Here is a 23,185-nt window from a genome sequence, read left to right on the forward strand (position 1 = left end):
CAGAACACTTTTGGCCTTGTTTTTAAATTGACAGGTGATTCTTACCCTAGGTTATGGCCTTTTGAGTCTTATGAAACATGAATTCATAAAAATTTATGAATACAGATTTAATCAATAGATTACCAACGCTTGAAAAATGTTTGACAGACCAAAATAGGATTCCAGGAGCAGTTCCTTCCCATTAAGTGCATATTATGAGCTGCAGATCAAAATGCAAGTTCATTGGCAACTGAACATGTATTTTCAGAAATTGATTGAATGTGAATTTACCCACTGGAGCAGAAAGAAGACTCCAAAAGAATTATTCTAGCTCACTGAAAGCATAGCATATTTTAAAGACTTAGCTAAGTTATTTATTAATACTAACTTTCTCTGAGTGTTGTGGAAGAATTTTTTACTTAATGTCAAGGGGAAGATTTTTCTAGGTATGCATAGTTAATGAGTTTGCTGTGAACATCCAGAAAAGTTGGGAAAGCCATCCCAAACCTTGGTCATAAATGGGGCAGTTGTTGTGTTGTGCTCATGTCTGACTCTTTGCAACCCCATGGACTGTAGCCCGCCAGGCTTCTCTGTCCGTGGGATTTTCCCAGTAAGAATATGGGAGTGGGTGGCCATTCCCTTCTCCAGGGGATATTTCTGACCCAGGGATCAAACCCATGTCTCCTGTATCTCCTGCATTGCAGGCGGATTCTTTATCACTGAACCACTGGGGAAACCCAGACTATAACGCAAAGGAACATGTGAGCCTATTCTTAATTACAGTATCGTGAGCTGCAAGCAGGTGAAATGACGTCAGGAGAAACAAAAGGCAAAAATGGGATTCTGTGTGATTTGCTTCTTAATGGTTTTTTCCTGTACACAATTTGCTGTGTACTGCAAGGAAACAAATAGGCGAGGGATGTGTGGGTTTTACGGTTAAAATAAATGGGTTCTCATCCAAGCTTACCACTTTTGCTAGTGTAATAACCCTTGACACGTTATTAAACTCCCTGGGGCTCAGTTTTCTCATTTGTAATATGGAGAGGATGATACAAGATTGATCTTAAATAGCTAATAGAATTGCTATGCACTAGCCAAAAATATATTAATTCAAAATAAACCATCTATAATAATATTACATAATGTGTATGAGGTATAAATGTAACAAAAGATGCATAACTTCTAGGGAAAATTGATGCTATTACTGACTAGAAAGAAAATCCAAAGGAATTTCTTGACAAAGTTTCAAAAATAAAAGGAGAATTTAGGAAGGGGCTGGATAGAAGATGAACAGAACAATAGCATTTCTATATAAGAGCAAAAAATAACCAATACATTTAACTAAAAAGATGATACCACTTAAAATAGCATCACAAAAGTTATATTCCTTGGACTAAATCTAACAAAAACCAGCCAATACTTTTACAGGGAAAATTGTAATACTTAATTGTCAGGCATTTTTAAAAGCACTGCTGCTGCTGGTGGTAAGTCACTTCAGTCGTGTCCAACTCTGTGCGACCCCATAGATGGCAGCCCACCAGGCTCCCCGGTCCCCGGGATTCTCCAGGCAAGAACTCTGGAGTGGGTTGCCATTTCCTTCTCCAATGCATGAAAGTAAAAAAGTGAAAGTGAAGTCACTCAGTCGTGTCCAACTCCTTGCGACCCCATGGACTGCAGCCTACCAGGCTCATCCGTCCATGGGATTTTCCAGACAAAAGTACTGGAGTGGGTTGCCATTGCCTTCTCCGTTTAAAAGCACTAGGAGATGCCATATTCATAGGAATATTTAGTATCAAAAAGATATCAATTATCCCACAATATGATCTTTCCATTCAACTAAGTACTAGTCAAAAGTTCAGTGACCTTTTAATGATCTTGATAAGCTCATTCTATAATGTATCCATGCATGCTAAGTCACTTCAGTCGTGCCTGACTCTTTGCAATGCTATGGACTGTATGTAGCCTGCCGGGCTCCTCTATCCATGGGATTCTCTAGGCAAGAATACTGGAGTGGGTTACCATGCCCTCCTCCAGGGATCTTCCCAACCCAGGGATTGATGGCACATCTCTTATGTCTCCTGCATTGGGAGGTGGGTTCTTTACCACTAGCACCACCTGGGAAGGTGTCTATAATGTTTAAAGAACAACAAAAGGCCAAAATTCTGAAAATGAATGACAGGAGGGCAGGGGTTTGCCCTATCAGATATCAGGATTTGGTATAAATGTGCACTGTTTAAATCAGTCCACACTGGTATATACTAGAGAGTCTAGAAATAGACTCGTACTTTGAGATTGTAATATAAAACAGATATAGCAAACCAGATTGGTGTAATGGGAGAAACTATTTGAAACATGAATCTGCACAAATTATTATTCATATTAAAAAGAAAACAAGAGCTTGTACTGCTGCCTCACACCCTAGACAGATATTAAGTGTAGAAATCAAGTCCTTAAATGTCATAAGTAAAATTGTACAATTCTTTGCAGGGTATAGGTGAATATTTTCATGATAATGGGAAAAGGAAGAATTTCTTAAACTACAAAGAGAAAATGCTAACTATAAAGAAAAGATTGAAAATTTGATTGTATTAAAATTAAAATTTGTGTTCTCCAAAACACACCATAAATACAAAAAAAAAAAAAACTACTTACAAACTGGAAAAAAGATATCTACAACACATAGAACCAAAGATAACAAAGAAAATATAAAGAATATCTGCCAATAAAGAAGAAAAAGATAATCCATTTGAAAAATGAACTGGAGACATGAGCAGGAATTTCAGAAGAGGATTCCATAGGGCCAGTAAAGATAAGAGACATTCACCTTTTTAGACATCAAGAAACGCAGGCAAAGACTGTATGCTGGTTAGTACCAATTCAACTGGCAAAAATTTTTAAATATGAAAATACCAAATGTCAGAGAGGAAATGGATCTATAGGAGGTTCTTTTATGATGGAGCTGTAAATTAGAACAACCGCTCTGGAAAGGAATTTGACATTGTCTTGTAATGATGAATGTTCATGTTTCCTAACCATTCCTCTCCTGGATTTCTTTCCAAGGGAGAATTTCACAGGTACAAAATATACACACAATAATATACACAAGAGTACTCACAGCAATGAAAGTGAAAGTCACTCAGTTGTGTCCAATTCTTTGAGACCCCATGGACTATACAGTACATGGAATTCTCCAGGCCAGAATACTGGAGTGGGTAGCCTTTCTCTTCTCCAGTGGATCTTCCCAACCCAGGGATCGAACCCAGCTCTCCCCACATTGCAGGCAGATTCTTTACCAGCTGAGCCACAAGGGAAGCCCAAGAATACTGGAGTAGGTAGCCTATCCCTTCTCCAGGGGAGCCTCCCAACCCAGGAATTGAACCAGGGTCTTCTGCATTGCAGGTGGATTCTTTACCAACTGAGCTATCAGGGAAGCACTATTTATAATAACAGTAACACTATTTTATAGTAGCAAAAATACTGAAACAAGCCCAGTGTCCAGCAGCATCAACAAATGGAATAATGGATAATTTGGAGCATATTTATTCTGTGGAATACTAGAGAAAATTCAGAAGAGGTGAACAATAGCTTCACAAAACAACATTCATGGATCTTTCAGTCAGTTCAGTTGCTCAGTCGTGTCTGACTCTTTGTGACCCCATGGACTGCAGCACGCCAGGCTTCCCTGTCCACCAACTCCCAGAGCTTGCCCAAACTCATGTCCATCAGGATGGTGGTGCCATCAACCATCTCATTCTCTGTGGTCCCCTTCTCCTCCTGCCTTCAATCTTTCCCAGCATCAGGGTGTTTTCTAAGGAGTCAATTCTTCACATCAGGTGGCCAAAGTATTGGAGTTTCAGCTTCAGCATTAGTCCTTCCAATGAACATTCAGGACTGATTTCCTTTAGGATTGACTGGTTTGATCTCCTTGCAGTCCAAGTGACTTGCAAGAGTCTTCTCCAGTGCCACAGTTCAAAAGCATCAATTCTTTGGCATTCAGATTTCTTAATAGACCAATTTGCACATCCATACGTGACATCTGGAAAAACTATAGCCTTGACTAGACAGACCTTTATTGGCAAAGTAATGTCTCTGCTTTTTAATATGCTGTCTAGGTTTGTCATAGATTTTCTTCCAAGAAGCAAGCACCTTTCAACTTCATGACTGCAGTCACCATCTCCAGTGATTTTGGAGCCCAAGAAAATAAATAAAATAATGGATCTTAGCCATCTTCTACTGAGTGAAACCAGTCTATTCTGAAGGAGATCATCCCTGGGATTTCTTTGGAAGGAATGATTCTAAAGCTGAAATTCCAGTACTTTGGCCACCTTATGCAAAGATTTGACTCACTGGAAAAGACCCTGTTGCTGGGAGGGATTGGGGGCAGGAGGAGAAGGGGATGACAGAGGGTGAGATGGCTGGATGGCATCACTGACTCGATGGATGTGAGTTTGAGTGGACTCTGGGAGTTGGTTATGGACAAGGAAGCCTGGCGTGCTGTGATTCATGGGGTTGCAAAGAGTCGGACACGACTGAGCGACTGACCTGAACTGAACTGAGTGAAAAGAATATAAATCATAGATAATGAAAAATAAAATCATGAATCTTAGCAGTCTTCTATTGAATGAAAAGAAAGAGAAATCCCGCAAGAGGAGGGTCTAACTCCCTTTTCATACATTTTAAAAAATACAACTACTTTACAGTAGTTTACCAACAAAGGTCTGTATAATCAAAGCTATGGCTTTCTTAGTAGTCATGTACAAATATGAGAGTTGGGCTATAACTCTCACCCTTGAGTACCAATGAATTGATGCTTTCAAACTGTAGTGCTGGAGAAGACTCTTGAGAGTCCCTTGGACAGCAAGATCAAATCTGTCAATCCTGAAGGAAATCAATCCTGAATATTCATTCAAAGGACTGATGCTGAATCTCCAATACTTTGGCTACCTGATGTGAAGAGCCAACTCATTGGAAAAGACTCTGATACTGGGAAAGATTGAGGGCAGGCGGAGAAGAGGGTGACAGAGGATAACATGGTTGGAGGCATCATCAACTTAATGGACTTGAGTTTGAGCAAACTCCGGGAGATAGTGAAGGACAGGGAAGCCTGGCATGCTGCAGTCCATGGGATCACAAAGAATCCAACAGGACTCAGCAACTCAACAACAACAACTTTACAATAATATATCAAACTATTCCAAGAGATTCAAGCAAGTCAAAAAGCAAGATCCGTGGTACGATGGTAGAATCAGGGACCGGATGAAAGAGGAGCATAAAATGTTAATCATCAGAGTTCTCATCCTTGTGTTGAATGGTGTGTCAATAGATGTATAGATAATAAAAAAGAAAATGAAAAAGTGAATTAACACAAAATGGGTAAGAAGGTCTTCGAGTAGAAAAATTACATAAAATCAAGGTCTATGTTCTTAAGAATTTTTCACCCACATTATCTTGGATATCTCAAAATAGTAAGTTTCTTTAAATGATGACAGCATTCAGAAAAAAATCCAGCTGATTTCACACTGTATCAAACCCAGCAGTCACTTGAGATTTGAAAAATTATAAGTTGGGCCTGACATGAGATAAGCATTTCTTTGCCAAATTTCCCAATGTGGAATTTAGAAGCTGTTCATTCTCATCAAGAGCCAGGAGCTCTGTCCTTGTAGTTTATCACCATCTCAGAAGACAGTGCCTTAGAACACTTGGCTGTCTTTTAAAAATTCCCCCTCAGAGGCTACTCACAGCAATATTATAACGAGTAGTCTTTTGGAAGCCTGCATGTTGTATTTGATAACCCAGGAAGAAAAACAGAAACTTTTAAAGTATAAACTTAGGGGCTGTTTTCTGAAGTTTTACAGCTTCAATAAATTTGTGTTTTCTTCCTTGTTGCTGTCAAGTGATGAGAGGAAATATGGAAAGTTCTATGATCTTGCCTTGAGGCTCTGAACTGCCAACTTAAAAAGGTCCCCAAGGATAGAAATGAGAACTAACCAAAACCTGCTCCCCCAGATCACCAGGCAGCTGTGCTCACATTTCTGATCTCTGACCTCAGCTAACTGTATATCATAGCCATGCAAGTTTGCATGTGAAAGTACATTTGGTCATGCAATATTTATCTTCATTATTGCTGTGGTGAAGTGTAGAGTGCCCTCATGTTCACAGCCAACTGGTCTAAAAGATGAATGACTCAGGGGATCTATCCAAGAAGATGTTGCCCCCCTTCTAGATATTTCCAAAAATATCCTTGAAGAAAGAAGAAATTGTTTGTTAAGACATTCAATTATTGTCTTCAGTTATTCTCCACATAGAAACAAGAAGCCAATTTTATTTCTCAGTAAATAAATAGTGCAGAGGAAAGGGAAATAAATAGTCTTCATTAGGACTGGGCATCTCAGGGGTTGAGCATGCATAGGCTTGGTCAGAATGAAATTCATAAGACTTCTTAAATTTTTCTGTGAAGGTAAAATTTTTTATTTTGTTGACTACTCTTTAAAGTGAGTCCTTACCTTCCATTCTTTGTTTCACTGAATTTTAAAATCATTGTTATCATACATTTTAGCATAGGATTGCATAGAGTCAGACACAACTGAAGCGACTTAGCATGCATGCATGCGTTAGAGAAGGAAATGGCAACCCACTCCAGTATTCTTGCTTGGAGAATCCCAGGGACGGAGGGGCCTGGTGGGCTGCCGTCTATGGGGTCACACAGAGTTGGACACGACAGAAGCAACTTAGCAGCAGCAGCAGCAGTGAAGTTTTACCTATTTTCAAAAATTTACCTTTTTCTAAAAAGCAAACTGTACTAAAAAAACTCTAGAAGAAGCCTACAACTGTGTTGTAGAAGAATGACTTATATTTCTGACCATGTTTTGTACTTCACTAAATGCTTGTAATAAAAACCAAACTTTATGTGGCTCTTGCAGTAACCATTGGGCTTGCTTTCTTTCTTTCTCTCTTTCTTTTATACCCCATACTTAAAGTGCATTTCCTGCTATTATCCTGAGCTACTCTTCAAAGATGACTGTCAAAGAGACATTTTAGGAGGAATAAATAGTGAGATTTTCATGCAGTTTAACATGGTATTCCTTAAGGAGATTTTTCATTTAGCAGAAAAAGAAGCACCTGTAATCTTTACTGAAAATCCTTACTGTCTTCCTGCAAATGTACAGTCATGTCTTATATCATCTTTGCTTGCTTAGGATGATTCTTCCTCCGACCCAGAGATCTGGATTCAGATAACTTCTCTGCCCATGTATGGTGCTCTCTTAAAAACCTCAGGACCTGAGGTGGAAGAACTCTCAGAGATTTCTAATTTCACTATGGAAGACATCAACAACAAGAAAATTAGGTATTATAACCACCTGGTACTACACAGAATTTTTTAAATTGTATTAAAATATGTAAGCAACTAACCCATAGTTCCCTTGAAAGATTATGTTGCCTCTGGCCCCATTTTTAAACAGAGATTCAGTCATCTTACTTGACCTGACAGCGTAGCTCATTCATTCCATTCTTCTCTTGACTTCGATAGATATTTGGCCGCATTTGAGACCAGTGGTCATCCAGTTACTGACAGCTTCCACTTCTCTGTCTCTGATATGGACCGCAACCGTCTGGACAATCAGAAGTTTACCATCACCATCACGCCCGACAAGGATCCACCCCCAGTCATTGCTTTTGCTGACCTTATCACGGTAAGCAGTCCAGATCAATGAACTGTAGGTGCTGTAGAAAGCTGGAGTCTGCGCCAGTGTGAATGAAGGATTTCTACCTAAACTGGCTGTCAGGTCCTTCCCCTCAAATATCTAAGCCATAGAATCAAGCTATTATGGCTTTCAATCATTAGTTTTTCAAAGAGGATGAAAATAATTAAATGCATAAGATCAAATCATTATATCCACATTATTTAATTAGTCAGCAAATATTTCTGTGCCAGACACGGATCTATTTGTGTGGTCTTTTGTATACTATGCTAGATGTGTATAGTAGTAGGAGTGTAGAGATGTGTTTTTGAGGTGTTTATAGTCTAATGTTTGCAGCAACTAAAACATAGGAATACGGATAGTGTCCTGGGTCACATCTTAAACTGAGTTGATACTTATCTCTGTAAACAATATTGACAGTTCCTTGGTGTGTGGAGGGTGGGGGTCCATGTAATGTACCCCGATTATGAAGTTACCCGTATCTGAGTTCAAGTGCCAGTTCGGTTACCAACTGACTAATCTTGGACCAATTATTTAATCTTTCTTAGCTTCAGTTGCCTCATTTTTAAAGTGGTACTACTATTCCTAGTACATAGAGGATTACTCTGATGATGAATAAAATAGCATGAAAAAGCTCCAGTACAGAACTGGCCCGTAGTAGGGATTCCATAAAAGTTAATTCACTTTCTTATTCCACTCTATGTACATACCATAATGCCCAAAACTCAGGATTTCTGATTTTCTTGAGCAATTGAAAATTTGTACAACTGAGTTGTTTCTGAATGGTTCTGATATTCTACTCATTTTTTCATGTCCACACTGGGGAAGCCTTTTGCACCTTCCCCATTCTCAGAGTCAGGGTGACCTTCCACTTTATAATTTGTAAATCTTCCTGTATTTAGCCAACAGTCATTCAGAAGTCAAGTTGCATATCCAGCAGGCTACAAAAAACACTAGGCTCATGTTGTAACGTTAGCATACAAAACAGGGCCTGAAAGGAAAAAGGTAGCTGGAGCTACTGCTTTTACTTAAACCGCTTTATTATTCTCTTTGACAGTAATGATAAGCACTAGCTTTCAGGTACGGTGAGCCCTGTCTTCCTTGCACCTTTAAGCATACACTGTCACGGGATAAAGGGGACTTTATCTCTGGTGGGAACTTCTATAGGACAGGATGCACTCACTGTATCCAAGGGAGGACTGGATGGATCATCCTGAAGCTGCGGACTTTTGAACGTTGATACGAAGGAAGGCAGCCCTCCTGCCATGCAGCTGTTCTGAGGTGGGTGATTAGAATGGGCCAGAGCTGCTTTATAACCAGATCCATCATGGAAGAAGCACAGCTTTGAAGGCAAACACGGACGTCACTGCATCTGAGCATGGCTCTGAGAGGTGCTGAAGGATGGCCGGGCCCCAGCAGCTGGCACATTCCTCATCTTGTCTGTAGAGGATCTGCCTCCTCAAACAAATGGAAGGTCACCCCAGCCAGCAGTTTTCGATTCAGTCCTTTTTTACTGCAGTCCACGTAACCGCCCAAGGACTCTCTCCAATCTTTTCTTTCTTAGGTTGACGAGGGAGGGAGGACCCCACTCTCTTTTCACCATTTCTTCGCTGCTGCTGCTGAGGACAGTTTCCAGGAGGACGCCATCATTAAGCTAAGCGCCCTGCCCCAGTATGGCTGCATCGAGAACACGGGGACAGGTACCCGCCTGGCTGTAGAACTGTTCCAGACCTGGAGAGAAGAGGCAGGGTGGAGGGGGGTCACTGCCTGCAATTAACCTGGACAGGGAGACCCGAAGAGGGGTGGAACTGTTTCCAAGAAATGGAAGGAAGGTCTTGTTGACTCAACAAATATTGACTGAGCATTTCCTGTATGTGAAGCACTTTTTTAAGCACTGGGGATAGATCAGTAAGGGGTTTCCCCGGTGGCTCAATGGTAAAGAATCCACCTGCAATGCAGAAGACACAGGAGACATGGGTTCAATCCCTGGGTTGGAAAGGTCCCCTGGAGGAGGGCATGGCAACCCACTCCAGTGTTCTTGCCTGGAAATCTCATGGACAGAGGAGCCTGGTGGGCTGCAAAGAGTCGGACACAACTGAAACTGCTGAGCATATACACACATAGATCAGTAAACCAGACAGAAACCCTTACCTTTGCGGTGCCTTAGATTCTGGTGGGAGGAGACAGATAAGAAACCTAAGAAATGAGAAAATTGTGGAAGATGTTAGGAGGTCAGTCAGTGCCGTGGGGAAAACTAGAACAAGGGAAAAGTGCCAGCCATTAGGACAGAGGGGCTTGGGGATTGCACTCAAAATTGAATGTCAAGGAATAAGATTGTCTGTTGTTTTATTGTGAGGCAGCTACTGTTTAGCTGAACCAGAGCTGACGCCTCAGCTTTTTCTAAATACATGACGTGAATTGAAATGCATGCTTGTCTGTCTGTGACCCTCTCCCCCACCATCTGCCCTGGACCCACTGCTCTTGGTGGTTATCACAGAGGAGGGAAGGGGAGAGGCGGGGACTGTCCACAGGGCCCCTGTGTCCACAGTGACTGGCAGCTGAGACAGCTCCTGGCAGGTGACTGTACCACCACCTCTGCTGGGAGGCTCCTGAGTGCTAGCGCTCGGCTCTAACTGGCGTGCAGCTTGAAGCTCCCACAGAGAGGCTATTGACTGAAGGTGTCTGTGGCCTGCGTGATGCCTGGGATTTGAGTCTAGTTTTACCAGAAACTCATTTAGCAGGGGTCATGTTTTCCTAGAGAAAACCTTGAGTCTTTTCGCCATCTTGCTTTGCAGAGTGTGCCCTTAAATTTGCTTATTGCTGAGTTAGATTTGCGCTTCTCTTGTGTCTCAGCTGGTAAAGAATCCGCCTGCAGTGCGGGAGACCTGGGTTCAATCCCTGGGTTGGGAAGATCACCTGGAGAAGGGAAATGCTACCCTCTCCAGTATTTGAGAGGCAGTGTATTATAAAAGAGGAATAAGACAGCCCTGGCCTCGCGCGGGAGACAGATACAAAGACTGATGGTATAATCATGAAATACCAGGACAGGGAAAGGAGCAAAGCACCAAGAAAGGATACAAGACAAAGCAATCACTTTTGCCTGGGAAGGCGGGAATGTCTGAGGGAGGGTTAGTGGGAGTTGCTGTGGGCAGAGGGAAAACAGTGTTTCTCGCAGAAGAAAGAGCACAAGCAAAAGTGGGGAATCAGAAAAGGATGGTTGCCCCTAGCCTTCTCTTCTCTCTGGGTGGTTTCTGATAAGGTTTTCTAATGCTGTTCTATGTTAACCTGGAGTGCACGCAGAGGACTATTTCACTGGTCCAGAAGTCAAATTTCTGGCAGTTCTTAGCCCCTCTTAAAGTGGTTCTCAAACCTTAATGCTCAGAAGACTCACCTGGAGGGCCTGAGCAAACACAATTTCCTGGACAGTAACCCCAGAGTTCCTGTTGCAGAAGGTTGGTGAGATCTATGCATTAGCATTTCTCACTGGCTCACAGAGGGTTCCATTACTGCTGGTCCAGAGACCACACTTGGAGACCCAATGCTCTGCATTAGTACGAACCTGGAAGGAAGGAAAAGACGTTCAGGGGGGCAAATCATTGTCCTAACACACATCATGTAAGGTCCCATCTTTTGCTTCGTGGGCTTTCAGAATAGAGTCTCATTTTATGTAGCTACCTAGATTCAGAGTCTAGCTGACCAAAAGAACATCTTTTTAAAAACATTAGAAGAAGAATCATTTAAGTTCACACTAGCACAAGAACAGAATAGTCATATTGTTCAGTATAAAATCTAACAGTGTGGAACCTACATTCCTTTAGTACCAGCACAACTAGTGAAAGTCGCTCAGTCATGTCTTATTCTTTGCAACCCCATGGACTATACAAGCCATGGAATTCTCCAGGCCAGAATACTGGAGTGGGTCGCCTTTCTCTTCTCCAGGGGATCTTTTCAACCTAGGGATCAAACTCAGGTCTCCCGCATTGCAGGCAGTTTCTTTACCAGCTGAGCCACAAGGGAAGCCCAAGAATACTGGAGTGGGTAGCCTATCCCTTCTCCAGGGGATCTTCCCTACCCAGGAATCGAACTGGGGTCTCCTGCACTGCAGGCGGATTCTTTAACAACTGAGTTAGTATGGTGCACAACTAGGGCCCACCTTAATTACCTGTTGGGCATCGCTGTGTTCCAGCACAGTGCAGTAATAGATGTTCATGATATAGCCTCCACACATCAAGAACTATTTAATTTGCACATAATATATTCTATTGAAGAAGGCAAGGAAACTCATTAATAAGAATGGTTTACATGAAAAAATAGAAGATGCAGTTTTAAGAATCAAAAGGATTGATGCTTAAAGCTTCAGTGACAGATTCACTTGTTGAATAGCTTGTGTCTAATGATAGAATGTCATTCTATTTGAATACATTTTTAGGCTTCACTTAGTGTATTTTTGACCCAAATAAAGATGCCACATTTCTTATATTTATAGTGATAAACAGAAAGAGAAAATTAAAGTTTTAAGGAATTATAGCAATTCCTTTTGGAAACTCTGAACTGTGTGCCCTAGGGGTTATCAGGTCACTAATCACGTAGACTCCCTATGCTTCTGGTATCCAGAGGAATCAAATCTGAGGGGTACAATTTAAGAAAATTCACATCATTGAAAAAAAGAATATTTGTCTTGAATTCTTGTCACAAACAAATTGTAAATAAAACATTTTCATTCCTACTCTTTCAATTTGGAGGTCAACAAAAAATGACCCGGTCTGTCTTCGACTAGGAAGTCAGTCGCCTTGTAATATATGATCTCATCTTTGCAAAAACCAGGAAAGAGGGAAAGAGAAAGTGTTATTGTTTTCAGATCTTCTATCTACACTTTTCTTTGTTGATGTATATCTAGGGAGTGTTTGGAAATACAGGGGTTTCTTTTTTTCTCCTCTCTTTAGAAGAAAATGTAACCATTTAAATCAATCATTTAGAGAGATTTAGTCCAAATAAGAGACAAGTCATCCAACATTTACACAGTGCTTATTCTTTCCCTTGGCCTTTGGGGTTGGAATGAAAAGAAGACATAACCAGGACTTTCATGAAACTCTGAATGATACTTGAACATCTCAGTGCCTGAACTACCCCTGAGCCCTGGATGGTCCCTGAACATCACAGTGGCTCTAGTGTACCATTCCAGGGGCTGAGCACTAGCCCATGAGGTTACTAGAGGTTTCTTAGGAACTGAATTGTCAAATGAAAACATGCTTAAGGAGATATTTCTTAGATTTAAAGATATACAGTTCACCCTTTCTTGTGTAGAGAAAAAAGGTTTCTCTTGCAACATGGTTTTGAAATTGACTAAAGTGTAAAACTTTTATTCCTGTATCAATATTTGTCCCATGACTTATTTTATCAAATATTTCTAACAAAACAACCATTGATTCTGTGCTCTATTAAATAATAGCATTCTGAGTACTTTCATACATGTGACTCATTTGAGTCCCACTTATGGATGAGAAATAGTGGGGAAACTGGGGTCCCACCCAAGTCTTCAAATTCCATTCTCCCACCTTTATTCTCAAACTTGTTTTCATCTTTTGTCGATAGTGCTGTCATGCTTTCTGGTTCAGCTCAGACAGCAAGAATTTATGGATCAAGATAAAAGTTCCCTCTTGCTGTTGGTGCAGGTGATCGGTTTGGCCCTGGAACTACCAGTGACCTAGAGGCATCGTTCCCTATTCAAGATGTCCTGGAAAACTACATTTACTACTTTCAGAGTGTTCATGAAAGCATTGAGCCAACCCACGATATTTTCAGTTTTTATGTAAGTGTTGGAAACAGTCGATCAGAAGTCCACAGCATCAACATCACCATCGAGGTAAAGACACTGGAAGTTGAAAAAGTTGGGCCTTTGACCACAATATCCCACCATTAGATAGCTTCAAAAGAACTCAAAAACAAATAAAATTGGCTTGGACCTTCAATTTTAGAGGTCAATTTAAAAAGCATAACCCTGACCTTTAGGAAACTTGTAGAATTAAGGCTGACATTTGGACATGGTATGACTTGGAAATCTGAATTTCCATTTTAGGATAAAATCTATCTGGTCTGTGTGAAGATACTTTGTTCTCAGAGACAGAGAAAACTGGCTACCCTCATATGAGGTGAAAAGTAACATATGCTTATTTTTCCCTGCAATTATTATATGTAGTTCTTTGTACATACTTGCTTTTTCTAACATTTTAGCACATTTGTTCATCATACTATAACATTAAAGAAATGTGTTCCCTGATGCTGTATATATTCCCTTTTGAGCAACTACATAGGCTTGCTCTGTCAGCCTGAGGGGAGAGAGAGAGAGAGATAAAAGATAAAACTCAGAATGTAATACCTGGCACTCTCAGCACCCTTGGGGGACAAGGGTGGAGGGGAGCTGACTTCTGCTGGGGCTGGTCAGGCAGACAGTTGAAACACCTGCACTTTCAAATATGTGTCCTCTATCATAGGTTCTAAGACAGCTATGATATCAAAAAAATGTGCCCTTTATCCCCTCAGTACACTTGTACTTGTCTAACCACATGTCCATATTTCTGGCATCTGGAAAATGCCATCATTGTACCTATGGAGAATGCCTGAGATTTCTGTAGCATGTCCATCAAGGGGATATCTGGTTTATGTGATCTGCTCAGCTTTCAACATAACCATTTTGAGTGAGAATTAAAGACAGTGACATATTAGGTGCAAACTATATACGTAAAATAAGCAATAAGGATTTACTGTCTAGCACAGGAGACTATGTTCAATATCTTGTAATGACCTATAGTGGAAAATAATCTGAAAAAATATATAACTGAACTGCTTTGGTATACACCTGAAGCTAACACAATATTGTTAATCAACTATATTTCAATAAAAATACAATAACAACAACAATAACAATAAGAGATGATGACACATTAAATGCTATTTCAGTGGTGAAAGTTGATGTGATGGTGTTACTGTATTTGAATAGTACGCTCTTTTTTTCTTCTTAAACCAGTATCTGTGTGAGACCTAATATTTTATGCTTTAATCAGAGGAAGAACGACGAGCCTCCCAGAGTGACCTTGAGGCCCCTTGGCGTGCAGCTGAGCTCAGGAGTGGTGATCAGCAATTCTTCTTTGAGCTTGCAAGACCTGGACACTCCAGATAATGAGCTGATTTTTGTATTGACAAAAAAGCCTGGCCACGGTAGGACATAACTGCTATGGGAAGCTTCTTAATTGAGGTGCTCGATGGGTTATTAGAATAAACACATTGATTTCAGCTGATCATTCCTCTACCTTCCTGGTGCATAGTCCATTCATTGCATCAAGGTATAATCAAATTCACAGCTAGTTTATATTCTTTGGGGTCACCATAGACTGGTTGTTCTAAAAGCCTGACTCCTGGGTAATTGGTGTCTCTGAAATTCAATTTCAGCTGTTTTCTTGCTTTCTTATGTAGCCTCAGGCAGAACAAGTTTTCAGGATCTGCACATCCTCTTCTTGGAGGGGGCATCATTGTTTGATCATCCTGGGCTATTTCATACAAAGAACAGAATAGCCACCTTGTAATTAATTACAAAGGGTGTTCATTTCAGGTTAGAGGCATGGTAGATAATCTTTATGAGCTCATCTGTTTTGCAAAGAAAGCGCTTTTCCTGATTAAACCAGAGGTTTAAAACACCACCATGGTAATCTTCTACCTACTTCCATTCTAAGTGCTAACTACCTAGTATTAGCTAAAGCTTTGCAGTTTTCATCTCCTAAGTGGTGGCTTGGTGGCCTAATGGCTATTGACCTTTTACAGATGAAATTATTCCTGTTGATGGAGAGTTCACCAGAGAAGCTGTTGGTCATTACATTTTAGCTTGCCTCCATCTACTTTCACTTTCTTTAATGAAACACTGTGTTTCATTACATACACATGACCCTTGAAAATAGCATAATATGCCTCAGCCCTAGGATGCTTAGTGTCTTTCTGAACATAAATGGAGTTTAAAATAAATTCCTCTGTCTCATCCCAGATGCCTCAGGAGGAAGGCAGCACGTGGAGAGTGCTACTTTCACTCTACAGAAGGGGAAAATAAGGCTTAGATAGTGAAGTGAGTTTGAATTTGTGGAGAGAGATTTGATTCCTAGGCCACTGTATTTCCGTGTTCATCTGTGTCCTCTTAAGAGATTTTTAATCCGGAAAAGTGGAACTTTATCTTCTCTATTTGGAGATGAGGTCATTGAGCGTCACCCTGTGCTTTTGTATAAAATTTTGAGTTGTTGGTTACCTATGAATGTGCAATCAACATGTCCAAGGGGCTTGGCATTCTACCCAGGCTCAAAGTTGACAAAATCAGATGTTTTAGTGCCGTATTTGCTCTACCATATGGATGTGAGAGTTGGACTATAAAGAAAGCTGAGCACTGAAGAACTGATGCTTTTGAACTGTGGTGATGGAAAAGACTCTTGAAAGTCCCTTGGACTGCAAGGAGATCCAACCAGTCCATCCTAAATGAGATCAGCCCTGAATATTTATTGGAAGGACTGATGCTGAAGCTGAAACTCCAGTACTCTGGCCACCTCATGCGAAGAGTTGACTCATTGGAAAAGACTCTGATCCTGGGAGGGATTGGGGGCAGGAGGAAAAGGAGACAACAGGGGATGAGATGGCTGGATGGCATCACCAACTCAATGGACGTGAGTCTGAGTGAACTCCGGGAGTTGGTGATGGATAGGGAGGCCTGGCATTCTGTGATTCATGGGGTCACAAAGAGTCGGACACAACTGAGCAACTGAACTGAACTGATGCAAAGAGCTGAGTCATTTGAAAAGACCCTGATGCTGGGAAAGATTGAGGGCAGGAGGAGAAGGGGACGAAAGATGATGAGATGGTTGGATGGCATCACCGACTCGATGGACATGAGTTTGAGTGAACTCCAGGAGTTGGTGATGGACAGGGAGGCCTGGCATGCTGCAGTTCATGGGGTCAAAAAGAGTCGGACACGACTGAGCGAATGAACTGAACTGAACTGTTTCTTTCTTTCTTTCTTTTTTTTTACTTCCTTCCTCAGGTCATCTGCTCCGGAGGCAAACTGCTTCTGAACCTCTGGAGAATGGGAGGGTTTTGGCCCAGGGCTCCTCCTTCACCTATCAAGATATCCTGGCTGGGCTAGTTGGGTATATGCCTGGTGGTCCAGGTGTGGCAGTGGATGAGTTCTGGTTCTCCCTCACTGATGGCCTACACACGGACACGGGGAGGATGGAGATATATATAGAACTGCCTACAAGTGACAACCCCCAGCTGGCTGTAAACAGAGGCCTCCAGCTCTCAGCAGGTACCACAGGCATGGAAGAGAGTGGCCATGGTTTCTTCACTGTTCCTGTGCAATGCTTCCTTCCATGTCAGCAGTGTGGGAGGATCTTGAACTGGGTGTGCAGAGTTTAGGGAAACCTGTTGTTTTGGGGACACTAAGCATTGTGAATGACAAGTGTGAAATCTCTGAAGTTCTTTGGACCAGACGCCTGTGTCTGTGAATCTGAGGAAAGACTGAGAAGAGTTTATAGTATTTCTAGGGTCCTTAGAATATTCGTTTATGCAACCACTTGTAGGTCCCGATTTCTTAGAACACTGACACTGCCCAACCAACCCTACAGAAACAAACAACAAAATCTAGCAGGATTTTCAATATGCTTCTTCCTTTTTTTTCTTTAAAGTCATGGAGAGGCAAATGGGAAGTCATCATGCACTAGGAGAGATTATATCAGTAATTAAGAACCATTATATATGGTGTTCTCTGGAGAAGGCGATGGCACCCCACTCCAGTACTCTTGCCTGGAAAATCCCATAGGCGGAGGAGCCTGGTAGGCTGCAGTCCATGGGGTCTCGAAGAGTTGGACACGACTGAGTGACTTCACTTTCACTTTTCACTTTCATGCATTGGAGGAAATGGCAACCCACTCCAGTGTTCTTGCCTGGAGAATCCCAGGGATGGGGGAGCCTGGTGGGCTGCCATCTATGGGGTTGCACAGAGTCGGACACGACTGAAGCGACTTAGCAGCAGGAGCAGCAGCAGATATGGTGTTCTAGGATCTAACATTCCCAGTTTGCTGGTGGATAAGCAACACTGAAGGACCTGTGACAACTGTGGGTCTTGGAGTCACTTTGCAGTAGGAAGTTACTTATAGAGTGGACCTTTGGTCCACAGAGCATCTATATCACACTGGACTTCTGTTTGCTTGTCTGTTCTTAGTTTCACATGTATTTTGTAGTGAAAAAATATTTGGTAGAACAGTATTTGAAAATGTGGAACTTCCCAAAGGTCCCAAGTATTAGGTCTGGGACTTAACTTGGCCCTATTTATAGGTTAATAAGTTGACCTATTACTCTTTCATGGATGCTGGTCAAACACATGAGATTCCTTGTTGTTTTTATTTAGTCCCTAAATCATGTCTGACTCTGTGACCCTGGGGCTGTAACCTGCCAGGCTCCTCTATCCATGGGATTTCCCAGGCAAGGATACTGAAGTGAGTTGCCTTTTGCCACTCCAAGGGAATCTTCCTGACCCAGGGATCAGACCTGCATCTTCTTGACTGCAAGAGGATTTTTTTACTGCTGAGCCACTGGGGAAGCTGAGATTCCTTGGTCAGAAATAAAGTTCTTTGTGACAATCCCCTCCAAGTCCCACAGGGACAATTCAGAGGGCCCAGACGAATACATTTGTGTGCAGGGTGAAGAATTACAGAAAATGAACCCTGAGCTTGGGAGCTCTCCTTGTTATAGTAGCGATAAGCAAACCTGATCTGTGTCCCAGAGGAAGATGTCACCCCCTCCCTCAGGCATGCTCCCTGAGAATAGCCCAGAGAACAAGAGGTCAAACCTTGCATTCTTGGCATTACCCAGCAAAAACATACAGAGATGCTCAGGGCCCATGGCAGACTGTCACTCCACAGACCAGGTTCTATTACACATGAGTAACTAACTAGGACCTACTTTATCAGAATTCACTGTGTTTAACGTGAGAAGTGGGCTAGAGAGGAGAACAAAGAGGAAGGCCCTGAGAAGAGGTGCTTGCCAGGAGAGACAGTCCCAGGTGGCTCAGTGGTAAAGAATCCGCCTGTCAATGCAGGAGACTCCGAAGATGCATTTTGATGGGGTTGCAAAGAGTCAGACATGACTGAGCACGCACACACACACTCTGCCTTGCCTCTGTCCCCAGCACCTGGGCAATCTTCCAGGAGTCAGCATTCAGGTCTCCCTGCTCTGTGTCTCTCATCATAGCCTCTATCTTGAGGAACAGTGATTCTGACTATTCGGTGTGAGACGGCAACCAGATATGTTTGTGAGTTCATGTAAAGCTGTTTTTTGATTTTTTTTTTTTTTAAGTGATTTGGTGATCCTTAAGACAGTAAATAAATTAGGTCCAAGCCGGTCTCATTGTCGTTCTGAGAGTCATTTACATCACAGAGCTAGAAGTTCAGAACATAGATTTAGGTACTAACTGAAAGGTCAAGGGAGAGAGCGATCATGTGCAGAGAGTGAAATTGGATCAGAAGAAAAAGGGGCTCAGAGGTGAAAGTCACCCAGTTGTGTCTGACTGTTTGCAACCTCATGGACTATAGAGTCCATGGGATTCTCCAGGCCAGAATACTGGAGTGGGCAGCCATTCCCTTCCCCAGGGGATCTTCCTAACCTGGGAATCAAACCCAGGTCTCCTACATTGCAGGCAGATTCTTTGCCAACTGAACCAAACTCAGGGGGTGATTAGAAAATTGGGAAGTTGGGACTATTCACTTAGGGAAATTAAAATGTATTCAGAACTATGTTGAATAGTAGCGGTGAAAGTGGACACCCTTAGTTTTGGCCACAGCAATCAGAGCAGAAAAAGAAATAAAAGGAATCCAAATTGGAAAAGAAGAAGTAAAACTCTCACTGTTTGCAGATGACATGATCCTCTACATAGAAAACCCTAAAGACTCCACCAGAAAATTACTAGAGCTCATCAATGAATATAGTAAAGTTGCAGGATATAAAATCAACACACAGAAATCCCTTGCATTCCTATACACCAATAATGAGAAAGTAGAAAAAGCAATTAAGGAAACAATTCCATTCACCATTGCAACGAAAAGAATAAAATACTTAGGAATATATCTACCCAAAGAAACTAAAGACCTATATACAGAAAACTATAAAACACTGATGAAAGAAATCAAAGAGGACACTAATAGATGGAGAAATATACCATGTTCATGGATCGGAAGAATCAATATAGTGAAAATGAGTATACTACCCAAAGCAATTTACAAATTCAATGCAATCCCTATCAAGCTACCAGCCATATTTTTCACAGAACTAGAACAAATAATTTCAAGATTTGTATGGAAATACAAAAAACCTCGAATTGCCAAAGCAATCTTGAGAAAGAAGAATGGAACTGGAGGAATCAACTTGCCTGACTTCAGGCTCTACTACAAAGCCACAGTCATCAAAACAGTATGGTACTGGCACAAAGACAGACATATAGATCAATGGAACAAAATAGAAAGCCCAGAGATAAATCCACACACATATGGACACCTTATCTTTGACAAAGGAGGCAAGAATATACAATGGAGTAAAGACAATCTCTTTAACAAGTGGTGCTGGGAAAACTGGTCAACCACTTGTAAAAGAATGAAACTAGATCACTTTCTAACACCACACACAAAAATAAACTCAAAATGGATTAAAGATCTAAATGTAAGACCAGAAACTATAAAACTCCTAGAGGAGAACATAGGCAAAACACTCTCAGACATAAATCACAGCAGGATCCTCTATGATCCACCCCCCAGAATTCTGGAAATAAAAGCAAAAATAAACAAATGGGATCTAATTAAAATTAAAAGCTTCTGCACAACAAAGGAAAATATCAGCAAGGTGAAAAGACAGCCTTCTGAATGGGAGAAAATAATAGCAAATGAAGCAACTGACAAACAACTAATCTCAAAAATATACAAGCAACTTATGCAGCTCAATTCCAGAAAAATAAACGACCCAATCAAAAAATGGGCCAAAGAACTAAATAGACACATCTCCAAAGAAGACATACGGATGGCTAACAAACACATGAAAAGATGCTCAACATCACTCATTATCAGAGAAATGCAAATCAAAACCACAATGAGGTACCACTTCACACCAGTCAGAATGGCTGCGATCCAAAAATCTGCAAGCAATAAATGCTGGAGAGGGTGTGGAGAAAAGGGAACCCTCCTACACTGTTGGTGGGAATGCAAACTAGTACAGCCACTATGGAGAACAGTGTGGAGATTCCTTAAAAAATTGCAAATAGAACTCCCTTATGACCCAGCAATCCCACTGCTGGGCATACACACCGAGGAAACCAGAATTGAAAGAGACACATGTACCCCAATGTTCATCGCAGCACTGTTTATAATAGCCAGGACATGGAAACAACCTAGATGTCCATCAGCAGATGAATGGATAAGAAAGCTGTGGTACATATACACAATGGAGTATTACTCAGCCGTTAAAAAGAATTCATTTGAATCAGTTCTGATGAGATGGACGAAACTGGAGCCGATTATACAGAGTGAAGTAAGCCAGAAAGAAAAACACCAATACAGTATACTAACACATATATACGGAATTTAGAAAGATGGCAATGACGACCCTGGATGCAAGACAGGAAAAAGACGCAGCTGTCTATAACGGACTTTTGGACTCAGAGGGAGAGGGAGAGGGTGGGATGATATGGGAGAATGGCATTCTATCATGTATACTATCATGTAAGAATTGAATCGCTAGTCTATGTCTGACGCAGGATACAGCATGCTTGGGGCTGGTGCATGGGGATGACCCACAGAGATGTTATGGGGAGGGAGGTGGGAGGGGGGTTCATGTTTGGGAACACATGTAAGAATTAAAGATTTTAAAATTAAAAAAAAAAAATAATAATAATAAAAATAAATAAATAAATAAATAAAATAAAAGAAAAAAAAAATAAAAATAAAATGTATTCAGCTGGAACCAGAAGGGCAAGCAGCTGATATTTTCTTTTTATTTTCTAAAGGAAGGAAATTGTTTTATTTATCTGGCTGAGCTGGGTCTTCATTGCCTCATGTGGGGTTTGCAGTATGCGGGATCTAGCTCTCTGACCAGGGATCAAGCCCTGGGCTGCTGTATAGGGGAGCATGGACTCTTGGCCACTGGACCACAAAGGAAGTCCCGTAGCTGATACTTCCTTAGACCGGGGAGTGTGTGATAATTTAGTCTCCAGTCTCCTAAAATCATTTGACCTGCTCTCCAAAAGCAATAATGGGGAAGGACCTAGTCTCTCCCATTCTCTTCCAGGGTCCGTAGCAACCATCACAGAACAGCACTTGAAAGTGACGGATCCTGACTCAGATGACCGCCAGGTGATGTATATCTTAAAGGAAGATCCTGGAGTAGGGCGCCTGCAGATGGTAAAACGTGACAGCCTGGAGCAGATCTCCACTAGAGGCCCCATCCGAAGTTTCACCCAGGCTGACATCACTCAAGGTCAGGCACTTCTCCTACTCAGACTTCCGAAAACTCCACCCCCTGTAGTCAAATGGGAATTGGTGCCTGGTAGCCAATGGCAGCAAACTGCGCACTCTTGTTTTGAATTAAGAGCTGAGTTATAGCTTCATTTATTCTTACTTGTCTCCTCCATTTTTTGGTTTGGAAAAAGCTTCCCTTCTAGACTAAAATGTTCTCATGCTTTGACATAGCCTTGATGAAATTGAGGGCTATTATAGAGGAAAAAATCATTTTGACTTGCTGTGATGCTAAAAAGTGTATGAGAGAGAGAAAGAGAGAAAGAAAAAAGAAGTGAATTGGGATGGATTAAGGTGAAAATTATGCCTGCCTTAGGTGAACAATTTATATCTCTCTCCAGCTCCCAAAGAGCCCAAGTTAATGAACTAAGCAAAATGGAAGGGCATAAATCGGAGCTGCCTCAGGGAGATTACATAGCTCATCCCTTCTCCAGGAAATGCTGATGTAATGTGAAAGCATAAATGTTAAATGTTACGTAGTTACCGTACAGTGCTTTCAGGGATAAGAAAGGAAGAGAAGTTACGTATTGAGAGGGAAGTAATCCAATGTCAGGTGATGACATGCAATTTCCGTTTAGAGGTGGAAACATGCTCCCCTAGGACCAGAATACAGGTCCTGTCTGTGCACGCATGCCTAGAATTGATAGCAGCCCAAATATCATTAGACCTGTCTGTACTTTAATGAAGGGAGTGGAATAATTCCTTAGTTATTCCTTGCCTCGGTGTCCCTTTTTAGAATATGAGAGCAGGGACTTCTTCCCAGATGTTTGGTTATATTTACATTGCTAGATCCTTATAAGTAATGCTATGGTTTAATAAAAATATAATATATTAGGTTTTTCCCTTTGGGTCCAATTGACATCTAGGTAGAGTTTATTTGTTTTATCTGTTTCTTTGTTGATTGGTTATATCCCACACCTTTCC

The 23,185-nt window shown here is 41.4% G+C and overlaps 1 protein-coding gene across 1 annotated transcript in view; it reads left to right on the plus strand.

The window, feature by feature from the left end:
* Positions 1–23,185, plus strand: part of FRAS1 (Fraser extracellular matrix complex subunit 1) — a 508,994-nt gene that overhangs the window by 405,017 nt on the left and 80,792 nt on the right. Inside the window, exons 39-45 of the mRNA XM_052641724.1 lie at positions 7,176–7,324; positions 7,508–7,670; positions 9,244–9,379; positions 13,352–13,542; positions 14,741–14,894; positions 16,750–17,013; positions 22,035–22,223. Of these exons, the coding sequence (XP_052497684.1) occupies positions 7,176–7,324; positions 7,508–7,670; positions 9,244–9,379; positions 13,352–13,542; positions 14,741–14,894; positions 16,750–17,013; positions 22,035–22,223 (1,246 nt within the window). The remainder of the gene's footprint in view (positions 1–7,175; positions 7,325–7,507; positions 7,671–9,243; positions 9,380–13,351; positions 13,543–14,740; positions 14,895–16,749; positions 17,014–22,034; positions 22,224–23,185) is intronic.

This window comes from Budorcas taxicolor, chromosome 6, assembly GCF_023091745.1.
Source record: "Budorcas taxicolor isolate Tak-1 chromosome 6, Takin1.1, whole genome shotgun sequence".
Classification (NCBI taxonomy): domain Eukaryota; kingdom Metazoa; phylum Chordata; class Mammalia; order Artiodactyla; family Bovidae; genus Budorcas; species Budorcas taxicolor.